The sequence below is a fragment of the Pongo pygmaeus genome, chromosome 7 (assembly GCF_028885625.2).
Source record: "Pongo pygmaeus isolate AG05252 chromosome 7, NHGRI_mPonPyg2-v2.0_pri, whole genome shotgun sequence".
NCBI lineage: Eukaryota > Metazoa > Chordata > Mammalia > Primates > Hominidae > Pongo > Pongo pygmaeus.
This window is the reverse complement of record NC_072380.2, coordinates 42,902,909-42,923,283: the sequence shown is the minus strand read 5'-3', so window position 1 is coordinate 42,923,283 and position 20,375 is coordinate 42,902,909. Positions and strand designations below refer to the sequence as shown.

At 43.1% G+C, this 20,375-nt stretch overlaps 2 protein-coding genes across 15 annotated transcripts in view; one reads left to right on the top strand and one right to left on the bottom strand.

Moving 5' to 3' along the window:
- Positions 1 to 2,531: 2,531 nt before the first annotated feature.
- SMIM19 (small integral membrane protein 19) lies at positions 2,532 to 15,306 on the bottom strand. 8 transcript variants are annotated; one of them, XM_054499769.2, is made up of 5 exons: positions 14,685 to 14,811; positions 10,080 to 10,151; positions 9,797 to 9,934; positions 7,609 to 7,733; positions 2,532 to 4,459 (listed from the first exon to the last, which is right to left on the bottom strand). In XM_054499769.2, exons 2-5 carry the CDS (start codon positions 10,139 to 10,141, stop codon positions 4,395 to 4,397), a joined length of 390 nt encoding a protein of 129 aa, XP_054355744.1. In that variant the 5' UTR covers positions 10,142 to 10,151; positions 14,685 to 14,811; the 3' UTR covers positions 2,532 to 4,394. The 8 variants fall into 8 exon arrangements, with proteins under 8 accessions (XP_054355744.1, XP_063524798.1, XP_054355743.1 ...); XM_063668728.1 differs by lacking the exon at positions 14,685 to 14,811 and adding an exon at positions 14,017 to 14,534; XM_054499768.2 differs by lacking the exon at positions 14,685 to 14,811 and adding an exon at positions 14,235 to 14,492.
- The window catches only part of SLC20A2 (solute carrier family 20 member 2), a 126,466-nt gene continuing 120,282 nt past the window's right edge, over positions 14,192 to 20,375 (top strand). The window contains exon 1 of one of the 7 annotated variants that reach the window (XM_063668724.1): positions 14,192 to 14,530. The gene's annotated coding sequence lies outside the window, so the exon portion shown is untranslated. Of the gene's footprint in view, positions 14,531 to 14,634; positions 14,940 to 15,349; positions 15,476 to 20,375 lie in introns of those variants that run through there. The other 6 variants (XM_054499763.2, XM_063668727.1, XM_054499759.2 and 3 more) reach the window with 6 other exon arrangements.

The following is a 20,375-nucleotide window of genomic DNA, read 5'->3' as shown; positions in this document are numbered from 1 at the left end:
CTCACTGCAACCTCTGCCTCCCGGGTTCAAGCAATTCTCCTGCCTCAGCGTCCTGAGTAGCTGGGACTACAGGCTTGTGCCACCACGCCTGGCTAATTTTTGTATTATTAGTAGAGATGAGGTTTCGCCATATTGGCCAGGCTGGTCTCGAACTCCCGACCTCGTGATCCACCTGCCTTGGCCTCCCAAAGTGCTGGGATTACAGGTGTGAGCCACTGCACACAGCCCAAATAGTTGTTTTTTAAATACTTTGTCCTGAACTTATTGTCACTATCTCCAAGAGTTAGCCTGACACAATTACTCTGCCATTACCAGAAGCAGAGACTACACTTTTAAAAAACACACATAAAAAATATCACCTCTATAAACCGTTACAAGTAAATTAATTAATTCAACAAGTAGTTACTGAGCATTTACTTTGGGCTAGTTACTATGCCAATACTAGGTGCTAGAAATCCTTTCAGATATAAAGAATTATATAAAACTAAAGTCAACTTGAATGGGCCTGGTTCTTTAGACCTCAAAATAAAGATGTTATTCAGGGACATTACAATCCCTTCTCCCTACCCACTAAAGGAATACCATGTACATTTACTTGTTTTCTCATAGACATTTTACACTTTTGTGGTTCATTTTCTCAATAAATTCTGATTGCTGAGCCCAAAAGCATTTGCAGTTAACACCACCAAATCAGTTGTAGTTAAAAATCCTCAATTTTATTTGGCTAGTTTGAAATTTGTCAAAATATATATAAATAAAACCCCCAGAGATAGAGTCACTCTTTCCTAACAGTGAGACTTCTGTCACTTCTCCATTTGGAAGAAAAGAAACTCTGGCGCTAGAAACATCACCCTGAAGGAGGTGAAAGCACAGTGTTCCTTCAGCATCAAAACTGGGGCCAGGGAGGGGCCTCCCTTTGACTTACCCCACCTTCCTATCTGGATTGTGAAGTGTTACTAACCTCCACAAATGGTCTTAGTTTTTTACTATATCTAAATAAAATAAAGGTAAGGCTGGACGCAGTGGCCATGCCTGTAATCTCATCACTTTGGGAGGCCGAGGTGGGTGGATCACCTGAGGTCAGGAATTTGAGACCAGCCTGGCCAACATGGTGAAACCTCGTCTCTATGAAAACTACAAAAATTAGCCCAGCATGGTGGCACATGCCAGTAATCCCAGCTACTCAGGAGGCTAGGCAGGAAAATCACTTGAACCCAGGAGGCAGAGGTTGCAGTGAGCTGAGATGGTGCCACTGCACTCCAGCCTGTGTGACAGAGTCATACTCCGTCTCAAATAAATAAAATAAAATAAAAGTAGCGGTTTCATTTGTATAAGGTCCAATGCTGAATGCCACTTATTTGGGGTCAGAGGTCAAAGAAAGTTTGCATGTCTGCTATGGTGTGTAGGGTTCACCACCTTAGTTCTGAGTTCCTCATTCCCATTTTTAAATCCTCATTCAAGACCTGTCTCACTCACAGGCTTATGGGAGGATAAAGAGGGATGTAAAAGGGAGAGGTGGGACATTTTTCCCGCTTTATAGCTTTGTTTAAGTTTGGCTCTGGCTTCATTAAGGAGCCAAGTGGGAAATACACTCACTGAGCTCCAGCCCCTGCCCTCTGGTCCTCACTATTGTGAACATGTTGGAGGTTAGCTCAGTGCCCTTCCTATTTCTGTTGGTTTTTTGACACCTCTTATTCTAGTTCCGCTATTAGAATAGCCTATGGAAGAGGATCACACACAGCAAGCACAGGGGAAACACTCCAGAACCAACTACTGAATGAATTACTTGGATCTATACAACGTTCTTTTATTCCTTCTCCCTTTATTTTCTAGGTTAAATTTATTCTTTTATCATCTTAACATCTGAAACTATTTTTATTACTATTTTATCTTACTTCTAATGCATACTTAAAATACTTCTGATTGTACAGCAGTTTTACCATAAACCTTGCATGTCATTTTCCGATGAATCATGAATAACTCAACCAGACACAGCGTGAGGTCAACAGCAAACATCTGTGCCCTTGGAGGCGGCCTTCTCCCCTTCACGCAGCTGGCTGGCATCAGCTAAACAGCCAGTTACTTAACACACTCAAGCTGTGCACCAGGGCAGGCTGACCAGTGCTTATTGCTGAATATCTTATGCATTAAAACGGGAAGATGAAACCAGAAAAGGAATACAAGGGTTAATTACTAGCTTATTAGTAGTTCCATTTTTCTTCCAAAGAAAACAGTTCTGTTGAGTCTCAGGTGGATGTTGGGTAGAAGCAGGACAGCCAGGCAGCACCGCTTTGAAGTGTGGCTGCAGGGCTTGCGCTCTCCCCAATTCAGCTGTTGAAGCAGGGAAGAGACTTCAAAGCCGGCTTGCTGTTGTTCCTGCCAGTGGGGTGTGTGCAATTCCCATCAGTTTGTTTTAAGGAAAAAACGGAGAGGAATTCATCTCCTGTCACTTGCCAGGGTTTGATGCTCATCAAATAACCCACTAGTTTGTAGTTATGACCATCTCTATCTAGTGGACACAAAGAAAACAATTTATTGTATGACTTATGTTTATTTACGTACATTAATTTTACACATCTGAGATAGCCAGTTTGTGTAATTTGTCCAGATTGTGCCACATGTCAGTGACGAGTAAACCACTCCTATTGCTGATTAAATTCACTTGTGGAAATATACAGTAGTTCTCCTAGGCAAAGTCAAGTTTAGAAGATTGTCCCCTTATTGCTCTGTTACTACAACCCATAATTACAACTGTTTACAATCCTTTAGTCAGATTTAAATTCAACATGTAGGAAGTGCACTCAAACTCCTTTGTGAGTTAAGAATTATTCCGTTTGGTCAATTCACTTTGTACTATATATACATTTTTGAACAACACATTTTTAAAAGTAAATGCAATTTCCCTGAATGATTTTATTTGGTCTAAACCTTAATTTCCATTTAAAATGTATATATTTTATTTCACAATAAGGGGAAAAGGAAATACTTTAAGCCATTATTAACTTTTTTTTTTTTCTGAGACGAAGTCTTGCTCTGTCACCTAGGCTGGAATGCAGTGGCGTGATCTTGGCTCATTACAACCTCCACCTCTCAAGATTTGAGCAATTCTCCTGCCTCAGCCTCCTGAGTGGCTGGGATTACAGGCGCATGCCACCACAGCCAGCTAATTTTTGTATTTCTAGTAGAGATTGGGTTTAACCACGTTGGCCAGGCTGGTCTCGAACTCCTGACCTGGTGATCCTCCCATCTTGGCCTCCCAAAGTGCTGGGATTTCAGACGTGAGCCACCATGCCCAGCCAGCTCACTCTTATAATTGAAAATAGCTCTAGTTCGAAAACAGATTCTTTTGACTTATGTGGACAATTAAACTTCCCCACTACTACCCAGTCAGCTTTTATTTAAATAAACATGAAAAATTAGGTAAAAACATTTCATTGTACAGTACAGCATGGGAAAAGATATGAGGCTCTTTAGGAAAGCTTAGCATGCCAAAAATGCAGCAGTAACCAGACAGCAACATTCACCAGTGGCAGTAATACTGCCTCGCCAGTGGTAGCACTACTACTGCAGAGTTGCCAACACCAATATACAAGCATCCATTTATTCAACAGCAGGGCCCCAGTATGGCCTAAAGTAGAGCTACCTGGTAGAAATGAAACGGGGATAAAAACAAACTCACTCCTGGGAGCATAATGAGGAAAAAATCTAGTTACAGAAAGCTTCTAAAAGTAGCACAGGAGTATGCATCATGATGTAGAAAGGACGGTCTACCATACAAGTTCTGAAGAAGCAAAGATCATTAATTAAAGAGCTGCTAACAGAATATTCAGGAGGCTGTGGCAGGAGAATCGTTTAAACCCAGGAGGTGGAAGTTGCAGTGAGCAGAGATCGTGCCACTGCACTCCAGTCTGGGCGACAGACTCTGTCTCAAAAAAAAAAAAAAAAAAAAAAGAGCTGTTAACAACAAATTAATCTGTTATTGATCTGACACTTATCACTCACAGAATACAATCAAACAGGAAGTTATTATTGAAATAATAACTTGCATTTTTATTTTTTAATATTGCAAATGGATAAACTCCAGGATTCCCACTTCCCAAGATGTGTTTTTATTTCTCACTGATTGTATCCTGAAGGAATCACAGGTCTTGGCAAGGTCAAGTCACCATCGCTGGTTACACATATCCTGAATATGTGCAGGTTCCCTGTGTCAAGGCCTTTTGAGCCACTTGGAGATGTAATTTAAAAAGGCAAAACAATGCACAGAACAACTGGGGAAAAGTCACAAGTAAAATAATTTTATGCAGACAGAAATGTTTTTAAAGCTGTTCATGATTTAGTAGAAAGAATCAGGAGCTTGAAACAATTACTTCTGTTGCTCATTTTCTGAGGTTTCATTCCAATGAGAGTTGCACACTGTCAGCTTGGTTTTGTGGCTGCTGATAGTCGTACTTTCTTGCTATTCACAACAAGAAAAAGAAGAGATAAAATTAATAAAACTGCAAAATGATTACTACTTAACATTAAATTACAGTCAAGTCATGATTCTCAATAAAGAATTAGTTTTTGTTTGTTTGTTTCAGAGATAGAGTCTCCCTCTGATATCCAGGCTGCAGTGCAGTGGCACAATCACAGCTCACTGCAGCTTCAACCTCTTGGGCTCAAGCAATCCTCCCACCTCAGCTTCCCAGGTAGCTGAGACCACAGACAGACACCACCACACCTGGCTAATTTTTTATTTTTTTGCAGAGATAGGGTCTCGCCATGTTGCCCAGGCTGGTCTTGAACTCCTGGCCTCAAGTGATCCTCTCGCTTCGGCCTCTTAAAGTGCTGGGATTACAGATGTGAGCCACTGCGCCCCGCTAAGTAATCAGTCCAGAATTAAAACAATTTTGTTTCTTTGGAAAAGATGTATTACACTTCATGATCCTCTAATTTCTCAACACTGCTGATGCCCATTTTTATATGCTTATTATTATTATTAATGTATCAGGATTATTCATAGCTTTAAAATATAAACATTAAGCTATTAAAATTTCAAAACTGTATTAATTTTTGAGACAGTGTCTCACTCTGTCACCCAGGTTGGAGTGCAGTGGCACAATCACGGCTCACTGCTGCTTTGACCTCCCAGGCTCAAACAATCCTGCCACCTCAGCCTCCCAAGTAGCTGGGACTACTGGTGGACATCATCACACCCAGCTAATTTCTTTTATTTTTAGTATAGACAGGGTTTCACCATGTTGCCCAGGCTGGTCTTGAACTCCTGGGCTCAAACGATCATCCTGCCTTGGCCTCCCAAAGTGCTGGGATTACAGGTGTGAGCCACCATGCCCGGCCAATCTCTTCTAAGTTTTTTACTAGCCAAGAAAGAGATACTATTTGTTTATGCTACTTAGGGTAGATCCAGATTTTTGTAGCCCAAAGCTTACAACTTCGGGAGTCTTCTATTAAAAAAAGAATTCTGTTGCCTATGTCTTCGGAACCACCAGACTCTGTCAGGACAAAATACATCACGAACACTAAGGACCCATTATGCTGGGACTCATTAAATGTGCAAATCCACACGTGCTCACTGCTTATAAGCATAATGGCCCCCAAAGATGTCTACATCTTATCCCATAATCTGTGCCTATGTTACCTCACAGGACAAAAGGGACTCTGAAGATGTGATTAAGGTACAGACCTTGACATGGGTAGATGACTCTGGATTATCTGCCCAACATAATCAGATGGGCCGTTAAAATTACAGAGCTTTTTTCCTGCCTAAGTTCTGAGAGAAGGAGATGTGGACATGAAAGAATAGTCAGAAAGATGCAATGCTCCTGGCTTTGCAGATGAAGGAAGGGACTGTGACCCAAGGAGTGTGGATGGCCCTGAGAAGCTGGAGGATGCAAAGACAGGGATTTTCCTTGGAGACTCTAGAAAAACAGAACCATGCAGGCACCCTGAAGTTAGCACGGTGCCGCTGCTGTGGAGCTTCTAACCCACGGAACCGTGAGACAACATGTTCGTGTGATTTAAGCCACTACATTTGTGGTAATTTGTTACAGCAGCAATAGAAAACTAATACACCTTGCAAACAGAAATTCGGATCAGTTTTATTTTATATCATTTCCATCAAAAAACAAAGAAACTGTGGATTTGTAATGTATCTGCTGTGTTACTGAGCATATTACTGACAACAAATAACTTGTTTTGTGTACGTATCAATAAAAACTTAGTTCTTTACTTAGAATTTTTCATACAGAGCTCCTAGCTCTGTACTTTTTTTTTTTTTTTTTTTGAGACGAAGTTTCACTCTTGTCCCCCAGGCTGGAGTATAATGGTGTGATCTCTGCTCACTGCAACCTCTGCCTCCTGGGTTCAAGCAATTCTCTTGCCTCAGCCTCCTGAGTAGCTGGGATTACAGGCACCCACCACCACACCCAGCTAATTTTTGTACTTTTAGTAAACATGGGGTTTCACCATGTTGGCAGGCTGGTCTTGAACTCCTGACCTCAAGTGATCCACCCGTCTCAGACTCCCAAAGTGCTAGGATTACAGGCATGAGCCATCACACCTGGCCCCCAGGCTCTGTACTTTTTTTTTAAACAATACTTATGTTTCTTTAAAAGGATTTTTTTTAATGTGGTAAAATATACATAACATAAACTTTACCATTTTAACCATTTTTAAGTGTACAGTTCAGTGGCATTACATATATTCGCATTGCTGGGACCATCACCACCATCCATCCACAGAGCTCTTATCATCATCCCCAACTGAACTCTGGACCCACTAAACTCCCTATTCCCCTCTTCTGTAGCCCCAGGCAACCACCATTCTACTTTGTGTCTCTATGATTTGCCTCACGTAAGTGAAATAATCCAATATTTGTCCTGTTGTGACTGGCTTATTTCACTTAGTATACTGTCTTCAAGGTTCATCCATGTGTAGCATGTCAGAATGTACTTCTTTTTTTTTTTTTTTTTTTTTCTGAGATGGAGTCTTGCTCTGTCGCCCAGGCTAGAGTCCAGTGGTGTGATCTTAGGCCACTGAAACCTCTGCCTCCCGGGTTCGAGCAATTCTCCTGCCTCTGCCTCCCGAGTAGCTGGGATTACAGGCACCCGCCAGTGTGCCCAGCTAACTTTTGTATTTTTGGTAGGACAGGGTTTCACCATCTTGGCCAGCCTGGTCTTGAACTTCTGACCTTGTGATCCACCCACCTCAGCCTCCCAAAGTGCTGGGATTGTAGGTGTGAGCCACCACTCCCAGCCAGAATGTCCTTCCTTTTAAGGGCTGAATAACATTCTATTGTATGCACCACACTTTGTTTATTCATTCATCTGCTGAGGGCTTATGGGTGATTTCCACCTTTTGGCTATTGTGAATAATGCTGCTATGTTGAATTAAGTTATATGTCTTATTTTGAGCCAGTAACACATGCAAATGGTATAAAATACAAAAGGAACAAAGGATAAGTATCTGAAAAACATATTAAACATCTGAAAAAAGTACTGTTTTCATTACTTACTATTTCTAATAACATTTCGCTAAATGAACTCAATTCCAGAAAATCTATTTTAAACATGCATATGTGTATCTTTCAGCACAGAATATACTTACAAATGGAATACATTTCCAGTTGTTGTCTTAAACGAATCTTGCTTATCGTGTCATAGAAGTTGGGCTCTGACAAAGTTTCCTCTGTAGGTGGCACACTGAATATCCTCATAATTCTCCTTTTGTTCCTAAACACAAAATCCATGCAGAAGAGATGTTTATATTAATGTCTATAGAGTTGTAATATGCTTATGATCCTGGTCATCAGAAGCTGTGGTAAAAGGACTTAAATGACAAGACCATTTTACTTTCTATTTTGTCTTTGAGAGCTGCTTCCTTGGCTCAAAGTATTCTTTCTTTCACTAAAAAGTATGAGGCTGTGAGAAAAGTAAGTAGCTGAACACATCCATTTAACACAACAAAGTGAAGTTTCTCCATTGTGATTCTCCTCAATCCTCCAAAAGCCAAATATCCTATGAGAAAATCACAAACAAGAAAACAGCTGATTTTTCCTCCCTTTCATGACATTCAGATAAAGCTAAATGACTGGGCTAGAGAATAAACTGAATGTGAGCAGACCTTAATTTTGGAAAGTAATGAATAAACATATGTCTTAAATACAATAGGATGGCCTTAGTGGAGACATCTTTTTAAAATTAAGAACAGCGTGCCTCTGCTTTTAAAAGAAACATGGGGAGGCAGCGGTGGCTGTTTTTAGAGGAAAGCGGCACCTGCCAGGTGATCAGTGATGGTCAGGGAGCCTCCTCTCACCACCCCTAGAGTTCAGCAGCCAACAGGCCAGCTGCTCCAGGAGGGTTCAGCTGAGATCTGGGCGCAAGTGCGGGCTCTGAATGATTCCTCAGGCCAAACGTAAATTATTTCTGGATTACTAATTACCTTGAACTCTCGAATGCCTTTTTACCTTGGGACAGGATACCTGTAAAGCATGTGTCTGCAGAAGCATCCCAATCTAACACTGCTCTTCCTCTTTTTAAAGCATCCCTGCACCTCCCCCTTTTTACTGTACTTCTGGGAAAGGAGCCAGGGAATGTGGAAAAGCAGTTAAATTAAGCTACAACATCTGGAATTAAAGCAGGAAATACTTATTGAAGATTTACACTATGTGGCACACCAAGGATCCAAAAGTAAAAGACAAAAAAGACATGTTGTGGAATTGACAGACAAGTAATCAGATAAGACTAACACTGTTTAATAAGTGCTATGATATAGTCATGCACAAAAAACAAGGAAAAGCTTATACTGGCTGAAGGGAAATTTGCTGAATAAATAGGAGTCAGTGTTTCTGCATTCAGGGACTTAAGCCAAAAAAATGTGCTCAATGAAGGGTGACAACGAACCCAGGCTGGATGATAAAATTGGGCTATATTAGAAATTGCAGAATTGAGAGTTTACTGCAGCTGGCCTGGGGGCTGAGAGTGGTACTTAACTCTTCATTTCTTAAAGCGATTGGGTTTTCTTTTTTTTTTTTTGAGACGGAGTCTCACTTTGTCGCCCAGGCTGGAGTGCAGTGGCACGATCTTGGCTCACTGCATCCTCCTCCCAGGTTCAAGTGATTCTCCTGCCTCAGCCTCCCAAGTAGCTGGGATTACAGGCTCACGCCTTCACGCCTAGCTGATTTTTTTATTTTTAGTAGAGACGGGGTTTCACCATGTTGGCCAGGCTGGTCTTGAACTCCTGACCTCAGGAGATCCACCAGCCTCAGCCTCCCAAAGTGCTGGGATTACAGGTGTGAGCCACCGTGTCTGGCCAGCAATGGGGTTTTCAGAGCCAAACCTTGGCCACCAATGCTTGAGACCAGAGTAGACGGTGTCTTTCAGCACTAGAACAAAAATTATAATGAAATTTCTTTTTTTTTGAGGCGGAGTCTCGCTCTGTCGCCAGGCTGGAGTACAGTGGTGCGATCTCAGCTCACTGCAACCTCCAACTCCCTGGTTCAAGTGATTCTCCTGCCTCAGCCGCCCAAGTAACAGGGATTACAGGCACGTGCCACCACGCCCAGCTAATTTTTGTATTTTTAGTAGAGACAGGGTTTCACCATGTTGGCCAGGATGGTCTCAATTTCCTGACCTCGTGATCCGCCCACCTCGGCCTCCCAAAGTGCTGGGATTACAGGTGTGAGCCACTGCACCTAGCCTGATGAAATTACTTTTATGCATTCATTTCATATTTCTTAAACTTGCAAAACTTGTAAATGCACAGTTTTTATCTATCCTGAGAAACAAAAATTTACCTTTTGGCATACATGAAGAGACCGAAGCTAACAAGGATAACTATCAAGTAAACATTGGTGGCTTCATTCCAGGCTTCGTGAACAGTATAATCAATAGAACCATCGTCACCCATCACTCCATAACCCCCAGCCATGGGGCTGTAAGAGAGAAAAGAAAGCAGGGTTTCTTTTAATTAATGATGGTAGCACTGTCTGGAGAAAGGTTGGCAAACATATGGCCTGCTGGCCAAATCCAGTCCACCGCCTGTTTGTGTGCAGCCCATGAGCCAAGAATGGGATTTACATTTCTAAGTGGCACATTTTAAATGGTGCAGTTGGTCCTCTCTGACGGTTCTGCATCCGCATAATCAACCAACTGTGAATGGAAAATATTTGGAAAAAAATACAAATTTTAAAAAATACATTATACCAACTATTTACATAGCATTTACATTGTATTAGGTATTGTAAGTGCTTAGAGATGATTTAAAGTACATAGAGGATGTGCTTAGGTTATACGCAAATACTATGCCATTTTATATGGGGACTTGGGCATCTACGGATTTTGATATCTGAGGGGATCCTGGCACCAATCTCCCAAATACCAAGGACTGCACCTACACAATATTGATTTTGTTTCAAAGCCCACAAAACCTAAAATATTTACAATTTGGCCCTTTAAGAAAATTGGGATAAAAAATAATATTACTAAAAGGACTGAGCTTGAAATGTTATTGCAGTTTCCAAATTGTAACACCCAGAGGAAAGTAACAGAATACTTTAAAACAGAGACTCCACTGGGCGTGGTGGCTCAGGCCTGTAATCCCAGCACTCTGGGAGGCTGAGGTGGGTGATCACCTGAGGTCAGGAGTTCAAGACCAGCCTGGCTAACATGGTGAAACCCTGTTTCTACTAAAAATACAAAAAAATTAGCTGGGCATGATGGCGGGTGACTGTAATCCCAGCCACTTGGGAGGATGAGGCAGAAGAACTGCTTGAACCTGGGAGACGGAGGTTACAGTGAGCCGAGGTCAGGCCGTTGCAATGCAGCCTGGGTGACAGAGAAGACTCCATCTCAAAAAACAAAAACCACAGAGACTCAACACCTGGCTGTGCTGCTACAAAAGTGTTGCACAGCAGCCTAGCAAGGATGTGACAGCCAGAACATGGGTCTCTCACCCCGCATGCCTCCCACACTGGGAAACGTTTAGAGCTTTATCTAGTTTTGGCCTGCTGGGCAAATTTGGTTGAAAGAAGCTATGGGATGAAAAGATACATTTTGCTATTGACACAGCTGTGACATCTACCCTAGGAAATGCATTCTTTGGACATTCCCACAGAAAGTTAGAGTGGTCACAGCAAGTGCATCAAACAGCAAGTAAAAGTAATGACTTCTTCTTTGTGTTTGAGAAGCTAACTGAATTTTTCCTTAGAGAGTTCCTCCCTTGTGTTGGGACATAAAAGGTAAGTCTAAGTAAAATGACCTAATATGTAAAGAAATCCAGAAGTGTTGTTTTAGACACTCTATATACAGGAGAAAAATGGACAAATGTAGGTGATAGTTGCACTGTAGTTTCTGAGAATCAGTCATTTTCTAATACCAAGAAAAACAGTCTAAAAAGTTGTTTGGTGATTTTTTTCCATGCTGCCTACAACAATGAAGGCATTGCAAAAATTCTTTCACTAAAATGTCTTGCAGGAGTCCATGCTGTAAACCTCCAAAGTGTTCATTAGTGTAGATTTGGCCAGCTAGTTAATATATATGTTTTGAGGGCAGAGTTCTTTCTTTTAGCTTGCCTCTATATGAGAAAAATGAAATTTCAGGAGAGGTCTGTTCCTAAGCCACATGGTATGTTTCTGCCTTTCTGACAACTTGTCTCTGTCAGATGTTTGGGGACATACTGTACTCCTTTAGAATAAAATGAGTATCATGAACAGCCATTTAACTTCAACTCTTCACACTGAGGGCAGGAGTGATTTGACTAAAATAACTATGGGTGTCTGCTGAATATAAAGATTTGTCTCGTGAAAATTAGCCAGAGAACAATAAAAACAGAACTTAAGTTGTAAAAATTTGCAGATGCACTATCTAAATATTGTTTAAACACTAGACTATACCCAATTCCTAGATACTGAAGACTGGCTGTGGATTTTTTTGAGTGAGAGGTACAGAGGTATTTGGCATTTTTTTTTTTTTTCTGAGACAGAGCCTCGCTCTGTCACCCAGGCTGGAGTACAGTGGCACGATCTCGGCTCACTGCAAGCTCCGCCTCGCGGGTTCACACCATTCCCCTGCCTCAGCCTCCTGAGTAGCTGGGACTATAGGAGCCCACCACCGCGCCCAGCTAATTTTTTGTATTTTTAGTAGAGATGGGGTTTCACCGTGTAAGCCAGGATGGTCTCGATTTCCTGACCTCATGATCCGCCCGCCTCGGCCTCCCAAAGTGCTGGGATTACAAGCGTGAGCCACCGCGCCCGGCCGGTATTTGACATATTGAGAGTTTCAATTCTTATTCCTCAAAACTAAATTCCAGAGTTCCTCTGAATGTAACTTTATGGTTTATAGTAAGTAATCAGCCTACTTTAGACATGGAAACTTTTGGAAGCCCAGACACTATAACTGTCTTTATAATTTATGGAATCTCAAACTTCATTGGTGCCAAAGTGTAAAATAGCAACAACCACCACCGTGTTTGGCAAAAAAAAAAATGACTTTATGTGTCTGATTTGAGATGCTGCAGAAGGCCCAGGACAATTATGCAGCAAGGGAGGCAGCTTTCAGGATTGAGAGTTATTATCAAATTAGGCAAGAAACGGGGAGCCATACAGCACTGGCTACTAGAACATTTCACGGGTGTCATTTATCTGACAAATTACAAAATATTTCCTATTTTCTAATGACAAAATGGATCAGAACCAGGTTAATTTCTTGTTTTAATTTTTCACAAGATTCTGTTCATTTGCCACTCAGTAAATGGTATATTCCTACTCAAAGCGCTACTTCCTCCTGCCCCAAATATGCAGGTCTTTAATTACACTTAGGAAAAAATTTGTAATTACTGCTGACACAGAACGGTAAAATTTTAACGTGAATTATACAACCTATATTATACAACATGATTGGTATGTCATGAGGTCACTCTTCTGCGCTTCCAGGGACGTGCACTTGAGTTATTTTTAGGAGTGTAGTTGTGAAAGATTTGCAGAGGGGAGGCCTTTCCCGCCCAGTCCTCAATCATGATCAATGGCATGACTTTGTAAGGCTGCCAGGAGTAAGGAGTGCTCTGGTCCTGAGTCACAGTACAGACTCACAGCCCACAGGCAGCCTGAACTATGACCCCGTCCCCTCCTCCCCGGCATGCCACAGTGTAACCAAGTGTACACACATACACCTGCTGCGTGCTTACTGCATACCACCACAGCCTTCCTCTGGAATCTAAAGCAAGACACCTTTTTTCACATTTTCCTGTAATGTAATGCTTGAACTATTTCAGTAAGGAGAGGCTAGGATGGGCTGAATTAAGTCTCAAGTAAACATGAGTATATAAAGTTGCCAATATATTACAACTGGGGGTTGGTTTTAGATTGACAAACTTTTAGGACGAGAACTACTCTCTTTTTTTTTTTTTTTTTTACAAAAACAGGGTCTCACTCTGTCACCCAGGCTGGAGGGCAGTGGTGCGATCTCGGCTCACTGCAGCCTCGACATCCCAGAATCGAGGGATTCTCCTGCCTCAGCCTCCCAAGTAGTTGGGAATACAGGCAAGTGCCACCATGCCTGCGTAATTCTAATTTTTTTTTTTAAAGACGGGGCTGGGGTGGGGGTCGTCTCACTATACTGCCCAGGCTGGTCTCAAAACTCCTGAGCTCAGGCAATCCGCCCGCCTCAGCCTCCCAAAGTGCTGGGATTACAGGCGTGAGCCACCGTGCCCAGCCAAGAACTACTTTTTCTAGGGACTAGGTCACTGTATCATAAGCTTTAAAATCTGTGTCGTGATTTTGGGTTCCTGATGTCATGTCCAGGTGGTTCTAAAATTGACCACCGCTTGTCATCGTGCCTTGAATGTTATCATTTTTGTCTCTCACTTAGAACTTTGTTACTTTGATACAAATTCACATTGGAACCACTTAGTTCCTACAGTCCCTTACAACAAAATCCTCTGCATCAAAAAACGGGATTTCTTTCTCTCATCCCTCTGAAACACTAAAGGCTTGGTATCCTGAAGCCGAAGGGTACATACAAGCTCACAGCCTTTCACCCAACATCCAGGAAAGCAATTCACAGGTGCTGAGCAGTCCACAGAGTCACTGAATTATCCCAACAACCCTGCTGGGCGGCACTAAAGCTCCATTTTACAGGAGAAGAAACTGGGGTGGCGGCGGTGGTTATATAACTTGCCCAAAGCCACACGGGCCAGGGCGTGGAGGCGTGGGGCTGTTACACACACGACTCCCAAACCTGAACTCTTCCAGCCTTGGCCCCGATCCTGCGAGACCTGCTCCTTCCGGAAGAAAGTCAAGTGGAGCAGGGAGAAAATGTAATCTTCTCCCAGGAAGCAGCCCGGGTCCCGGGGCGGCGAGGCTCTAGGGACGTTTCCGCCGCCCGCAGGCTGCGCGTGATTCAGCCTCAACCCTCCCGCTGAGCCCCCGCCGCCCTGGCAGATGGGCCGCCGCAACTGGCCCGTGTGCGCTTCCGGAAGCGGGCGACTCGCAGCTCCACGCGACGCCGAGGGGCTCCGCGCAGGGACCGGGCAGGTGCTCGGAGCTTCGGGGACCGCACAGGACCGAGGGCAGGCGGGCGGCGACCCCCCTTACCCCCGCGTCCGGGGCGGGGCGGGCGGCGCGGGGCGGGGCCGGGTGACGCGGCCCCGCCGGGCACCGGGAGAAGCGGGGACGCGGGACCACTCACGCTGCCGGCTCCGGAGGCGGCACGCGGCCAGCGCTGCTCCGCTCCGGGGCTTTTTCCCCCGGAGTCGGGGCCGGGCGCGCGGGAACCGGTTACCGAGCGGACCTGGACGCCCTCTGCCTTCGTCATTTCCTGCCGGCCGGTCGGTTTCCGGATGAAACGAGGAGCCAGGTCTTTTTTTTTTTTTTTTTCCTTTCCCCTTTTCAGTTTTTTGAGCCGGAGAGACGCAGCGGCGGCCCCAGTGCCGCCCCCGGGCGCGTGAGTGGAGCCGGGCTCCTTTCCCCTCCCGCGCCGCGACCCCCGCCCGGGCTGCGCGCGCCGCCCCCCGCGAGCCCCCGGCCCGACTCCCGGGCTCCCGCGGGTGGGGGCCGGGCTGGCGGGCGCCGGCGGGGCTCGCGGCGGCGGCGGGTTGCGTCCCCCGCGCTTGCTGGCCCACGTGGACCTGGCCGTCGCTTGCCGTGCGGCGCCTTTGCGAAAACTCGACGGAAGTGGCAGGGACTGGGCATTACCTGCGAGTGCCTGGCGCCTCCTGCTCCGCTGTGCGCGCTTGGGGTGGGACTCGGCGGGGGAGGGGTCGTGTACGTTGTCCCACCAGGCGCGATGAAGCCGGGCAGCGCAGAGGATTTCTTTTTTGGTCTTGAGAGCATAGAGTCCCTTTTCATATTCACGTGTACTCTTAAGAAAGCGTCTGTTCTCCAAACTGGCTTTCCATTCTCCCCTTCCTAAATGGTGCGTGGCTGACACCGTAGTGTTTTCAAAACTGGATATGGCCAGGATGCTATAGCATTGTCAGTGTAAGTCCCTTTTGGGTATTGTTATTTAATTGTGTAGTGACTTGACAGAAGTGTTTCCCAGCTTGACATAAATAATGAATTTGCATAGGATTTCAGCATCAGTATGGAAGTGATCGGATGTCAGTGGTTGGTGTCACCTTGCAAATAAATGGCCACTGGTCCACGTAGTTCGTCTTTACATTTTGAGCAAGTTTTCTAGGACCAGCTGACTGGTAATTGTAAGTCACATGAAACCCTGCAGAGATGAGAGCTAACATTGAACACTTCTTAACAAGTTTTCTATTCTTTGTTTCATCTGTTACAATTAAACTCACCTTTGTCTAGGGTAAGACCATTACTTTACGCAATAACATACTAGCTTAATTTACGGTATTTGTATATATTTATATATATTGTATATACATAATCCTACATATAATTGTATAACATTTAGTTTGACTCTAAAGTTGGAAAATGAGGAAAATAACAGGTGATGTTGAGTACTGATTGTTTGCCGGGCCTGTGCCAAATGGTGTGCATGCTTTATGTAACTTAATCTAAAAAAATTTGAATACGTGAGTTTGATTTCAGTGTGTCCAAATGTGAAACGTGTACGTTATTGTTATTGTTTTGTTTTTTTTGAGACGGGGTTTTGTTCTCGTTGTTCAGGCTAGAGTGCAATGGCACTGTCTTGGCTCACTGCAACCTCCGCCCCCCGGGTTCAAGCGATTCTCCTTCCTTAGCCTCCCAGGTAGCTGGGATTACAGGCGCCCGCCACCACGCCCAGTTAAGTTTTGTATTTTTAGTAGAGACGGAGTTTCACCATGTTGGCTAGGCTGGTCTCGAACTCCAGACCTCAGGTGATCCGCCCGCCTCCGCCTCCCAAAGTGCTGGGATTGCAGGCGTGAGCCACCGCGTCCGGCAAACGTGTGCATTAAATGCTTGTTTATGCCTTTGTAAAATAAGAGTGTTGGCAATATAAAATGTTACCCATAGAGTAAATTAATGTGTTTTTGAAGTTGGAAGATGACTTTAAAATTCATAGAAGTACAATTAGTTCCTTTATTTAGGTGCTGAGTAGTTTCCAAAGCCCAGTGTCTCTTATTTATCAAAGTTTCTATTATATAACATTGTCACCCAGTGAACAGGCTATGCTAGGACATTGGAAAAAGGTAAATATTGAGAAAGCCCTAATGGTCCTTTCTTAAATGGCCCCCTTTCCATATTTAATTTCTAAGTGACATTCCTAATTAAGGGTAAACAAACAATGAAACAAGGCTAATTTTCCAATACCAAACTAAAAAAATAAAAAACAGTGGACTGGCTATTACTTTGTTGATGAGTCTAGCACAGTTTTACTGGGCATTTAAATGTTAAGGATGTTATTTACATTGTAGGTAGTTGTGAAAGATTTGTGTGTCTAAGTTTTTAGTTTGCCTTTAAATGTCTTGAACATATGTTTAGTAATGAGTCCAGTACTTTGTGCATTAATAGTACGTTTTTTGATTGGATTTAATTGAATAGTTTTGGCTTCCTTAATTTTCTTTTGAAGATAGAATTTAATGATTTGTGTAGGCATAACAGTTCCAATTAACAATGATTCCGAGATGAGTGTAGGGTTTAACTTAACAGTTCAGATTTTCTTGGGAGTTGAAAGGACTGGAGAGTTGGATGTGTGTCTTCTTTGTGATTAAAAAAGCATACTGGAACTTAGCTATCAGAAGATTCTGGTGGTCCATCTTTGGGAAGAGGAAAAGATTAAGAATGCTTTGCTAGTCAGTATTTACAGAGGGTTTTTTTACTTAAAGGCGTTTTCTCTTTGGGGAGGGGAGGAGTTGAGAGTTGTCATTAATAGAAGGATCTTAGAATAAAAAAGATGTATACATGTTTTCCTTTGGAGTGAATTTGTGACTGGAGATGGGGTTTCACTGTGTTAGCCAGGATGGTCTCGATCTCCTGACCTCGTTACCCGCCCTCCTCAGCCTCCCAAAGTGCTGGGATTACAGGTGTGAGCCACCGTGCCTGGCCTATGTGCTTTTTAAAGATGGAACTGATTTAGAATGCAGTATATTACAGTACATGAAAAAATTTCGGAATTTCTGTATGTTTGTCACTGTTGGAAAGCCATAGTGAGTGTAATAACAGCATTGGCTCCTGTTCATAAGGCATTTAAATGATGTGTTTCCTATGACAGGAAGACAAGCCTTTCTCATTCCTTCAAAATTTGGCTGTCAGATAGAGTGCCCTTTAAGCTCCCTGAATGCCGGGACTTCTGTTTCACTCATTGTCTTTTCCCTGGGGCCTAGAACAGAACCTGGCAAACTGAGAGTGCTACATAAACCTTTGCAGAATGAGCACTTTCCCTGGGGAATCCTCTCTCCACTTTCCACTAGTGAAGATCCCACCTGCCTTTAGGTGCAAGGCCACTCCAGCCTGACTTTCTCTGCAATCTGCAGCCCACAATGACTCTTTGAACATTAACTGTGTATACCACACTCTGTGACAGTGAATCTTTTGTAGCTTTATATTGATACATGAGTGTTTCATGTATTTTGTTTCCTTACCCAAAATATAAGCCCTTCAAGGCTACAGGATGTCCTATTTTTGAGAATTGCGTTGGTATCCAGTATAATATATAATATTGTATAATATCTATAATATGTAATATATGTAATATGTAATATATGTTATATATTATATATAATATACATGTATATATACAGAGTAGGTTTATATTTACCTATTAAATGAATGTTACATACCATGGGGAAACATCAAAGATACTCAAAATGGTAGGTAATATTTTAGTTAGGCAAACCTAGTGTACACATGTGAAACAGTATTTGGAGCTAAATAAAATAAGAGTTAATACTTACGTCGTGCTTAAAATGTGAACCTCACAACAATCCTTTGAAGTAGGTACAAGTATTTCCTCATTTTTCAAGGAAGAAATGGAGACACAGCAAAGTAAGTTTGTTGCTGTAGATCGTACCGGAAATCATAAGTAGGCAGTCTGGCTCCAGAGGCGGTGTGGTTTCTCTGGGGAGCTTTACTTTATACTTCGAAGGGACATCTGAGCACTACTTTTGCAGCTGTAAGAGATGCTCTTTTAAAAATTTCGAAGTAGCCTAAGAGATTGCAGTGTCTCTAAACTGCAGAAGGAATGCTGGATTTTCTATATAGAGGACATTGATAATGGAATGGTTAAGGGGACATTATATATTGAAATGACTAAAGATGGGGGAGAGAAACTGAAGTTTGAATCTCAAAACTGAGGATTATGATTTTTTATAGATACTGAATTCTATAACAGTGATTCACCAGGACATAGGACAATGACTGCTTGTTACTAATTTAGTATCAAAAAACTTCTGCCAAATAAAATAATATTGAATGACACTGGACATCTTACTGCATTTCTTTTTTTAAACACTTACCAGATTTGAAGCCCTAGTGGTAGTAATCTACCTTAATGTGGGTATTACTAAAGCTTTCTTCTGTCCATTTGCTTTATCTTTTTTTTTTTTTTGAGACAGGGTCTCACTCTGTCGCCCGGGTTAGAGTACAGTAGTGTGATCTCACTGCAGCCTCTGCCTCAAGCAGTCCTCCCACCTCAGCCTCCAGAGTAGCTGGGACTACAGGCATGCACCACTGTGCTCAGCTAATTTTTAAATTTTGTGTAAAGATGAGGTCTCACTATACTGCCCAGGCTGGTCTTGAACTCCTGGGCTCAAACAACCCTCCTCCTGCCTCAGCCTCCCAAAGTGCTGGATATGTCAGTGAGCCATTATGCCTGGCCTTTTTGTAGAATCTTTTTTTTTTAAGACAGACTCTGGCTGTGTCGCCCAGGCCGGAGTGCAGCAGCGCGATCTTGCCTCATTGCAGCCTCCGCCTCCCGGGTTCAAGCGATTCTCCTGCCTCAGCCTCCCGAATAGTTGTGATTACAGGCGCTTGCCACTACACCCAGCTAATTTTTCTATTTTTAGTAGAAGACGGGGTTTCACCATGTTGGCCAGGCTGGTCTCGAACTCCTGACCTCAGGTGATCCACCCACCTTGGCCTCCTAAAGTGCTGTGATTACAGGTGTGAACCACCGTGCCTAGCCTTTTTGTAGAATCTTGATTCGCTTTTTCAGGTTGTATTGAGCAATAGAGAACACTGTTGGGGTCAGGAGGTCTCTTCAAACCAAGTAATACTTTTTTGGTGGAAAAAAATGTAAAATTGTGTGATTGATTTGGTGACACACCTGGAATAAAGTCAGTTTGAAGCTGTTTAGAATTAGATAAGGGCCTATAAATTTCAGCAAGATGAAGAACAGTGGTATTTCTCTGAAAGCCCCAGTATGTCTCCCTTTTGTTGGGAGCTAGCAGTATGATTTTGGGGGCATCGGGCAACAACAGTCACTGAATCTAAATGGCTCCACAGATAGGGGAGTATATACATCACCACACCAGCTGTCCAGGAATCAGGAGGAAGTGCCCTTGAATGAAGCCTGGGCTGCAAGCCTGGTTAGCAGCCAGGGAGGACACACACAAGTTGCAGGTACAGTATTCTGTATTACACAGATTGTTTCCACTGGGGAGGATATCATGTCATTTATCTTGGGGGTAGCTTCAGAATTTGAGTCAGTTATGAAATGACTTGCTGCTTTTGTTATCTCCCATAAGAAGAACATTACATATTTTGGGATGGCCTGCATAAAAGAAACTTGTAATGATGAATATTGACCTACACCTTGTGTTCTGTTTAAATATCTGAGGAAGCAATTTGGAAAACTTGAGTTAAAATAATCTGTATTGAAGTTTTTATCCAATTTGCACGTTAGCCCTAATCTTCATTTCAGGCTCTTCCCTGAATGGGAAACTTTTAGGGAAAGAGAGAATGATACACTGATTAATTTATTTTCAGCCTACAAAGCTAC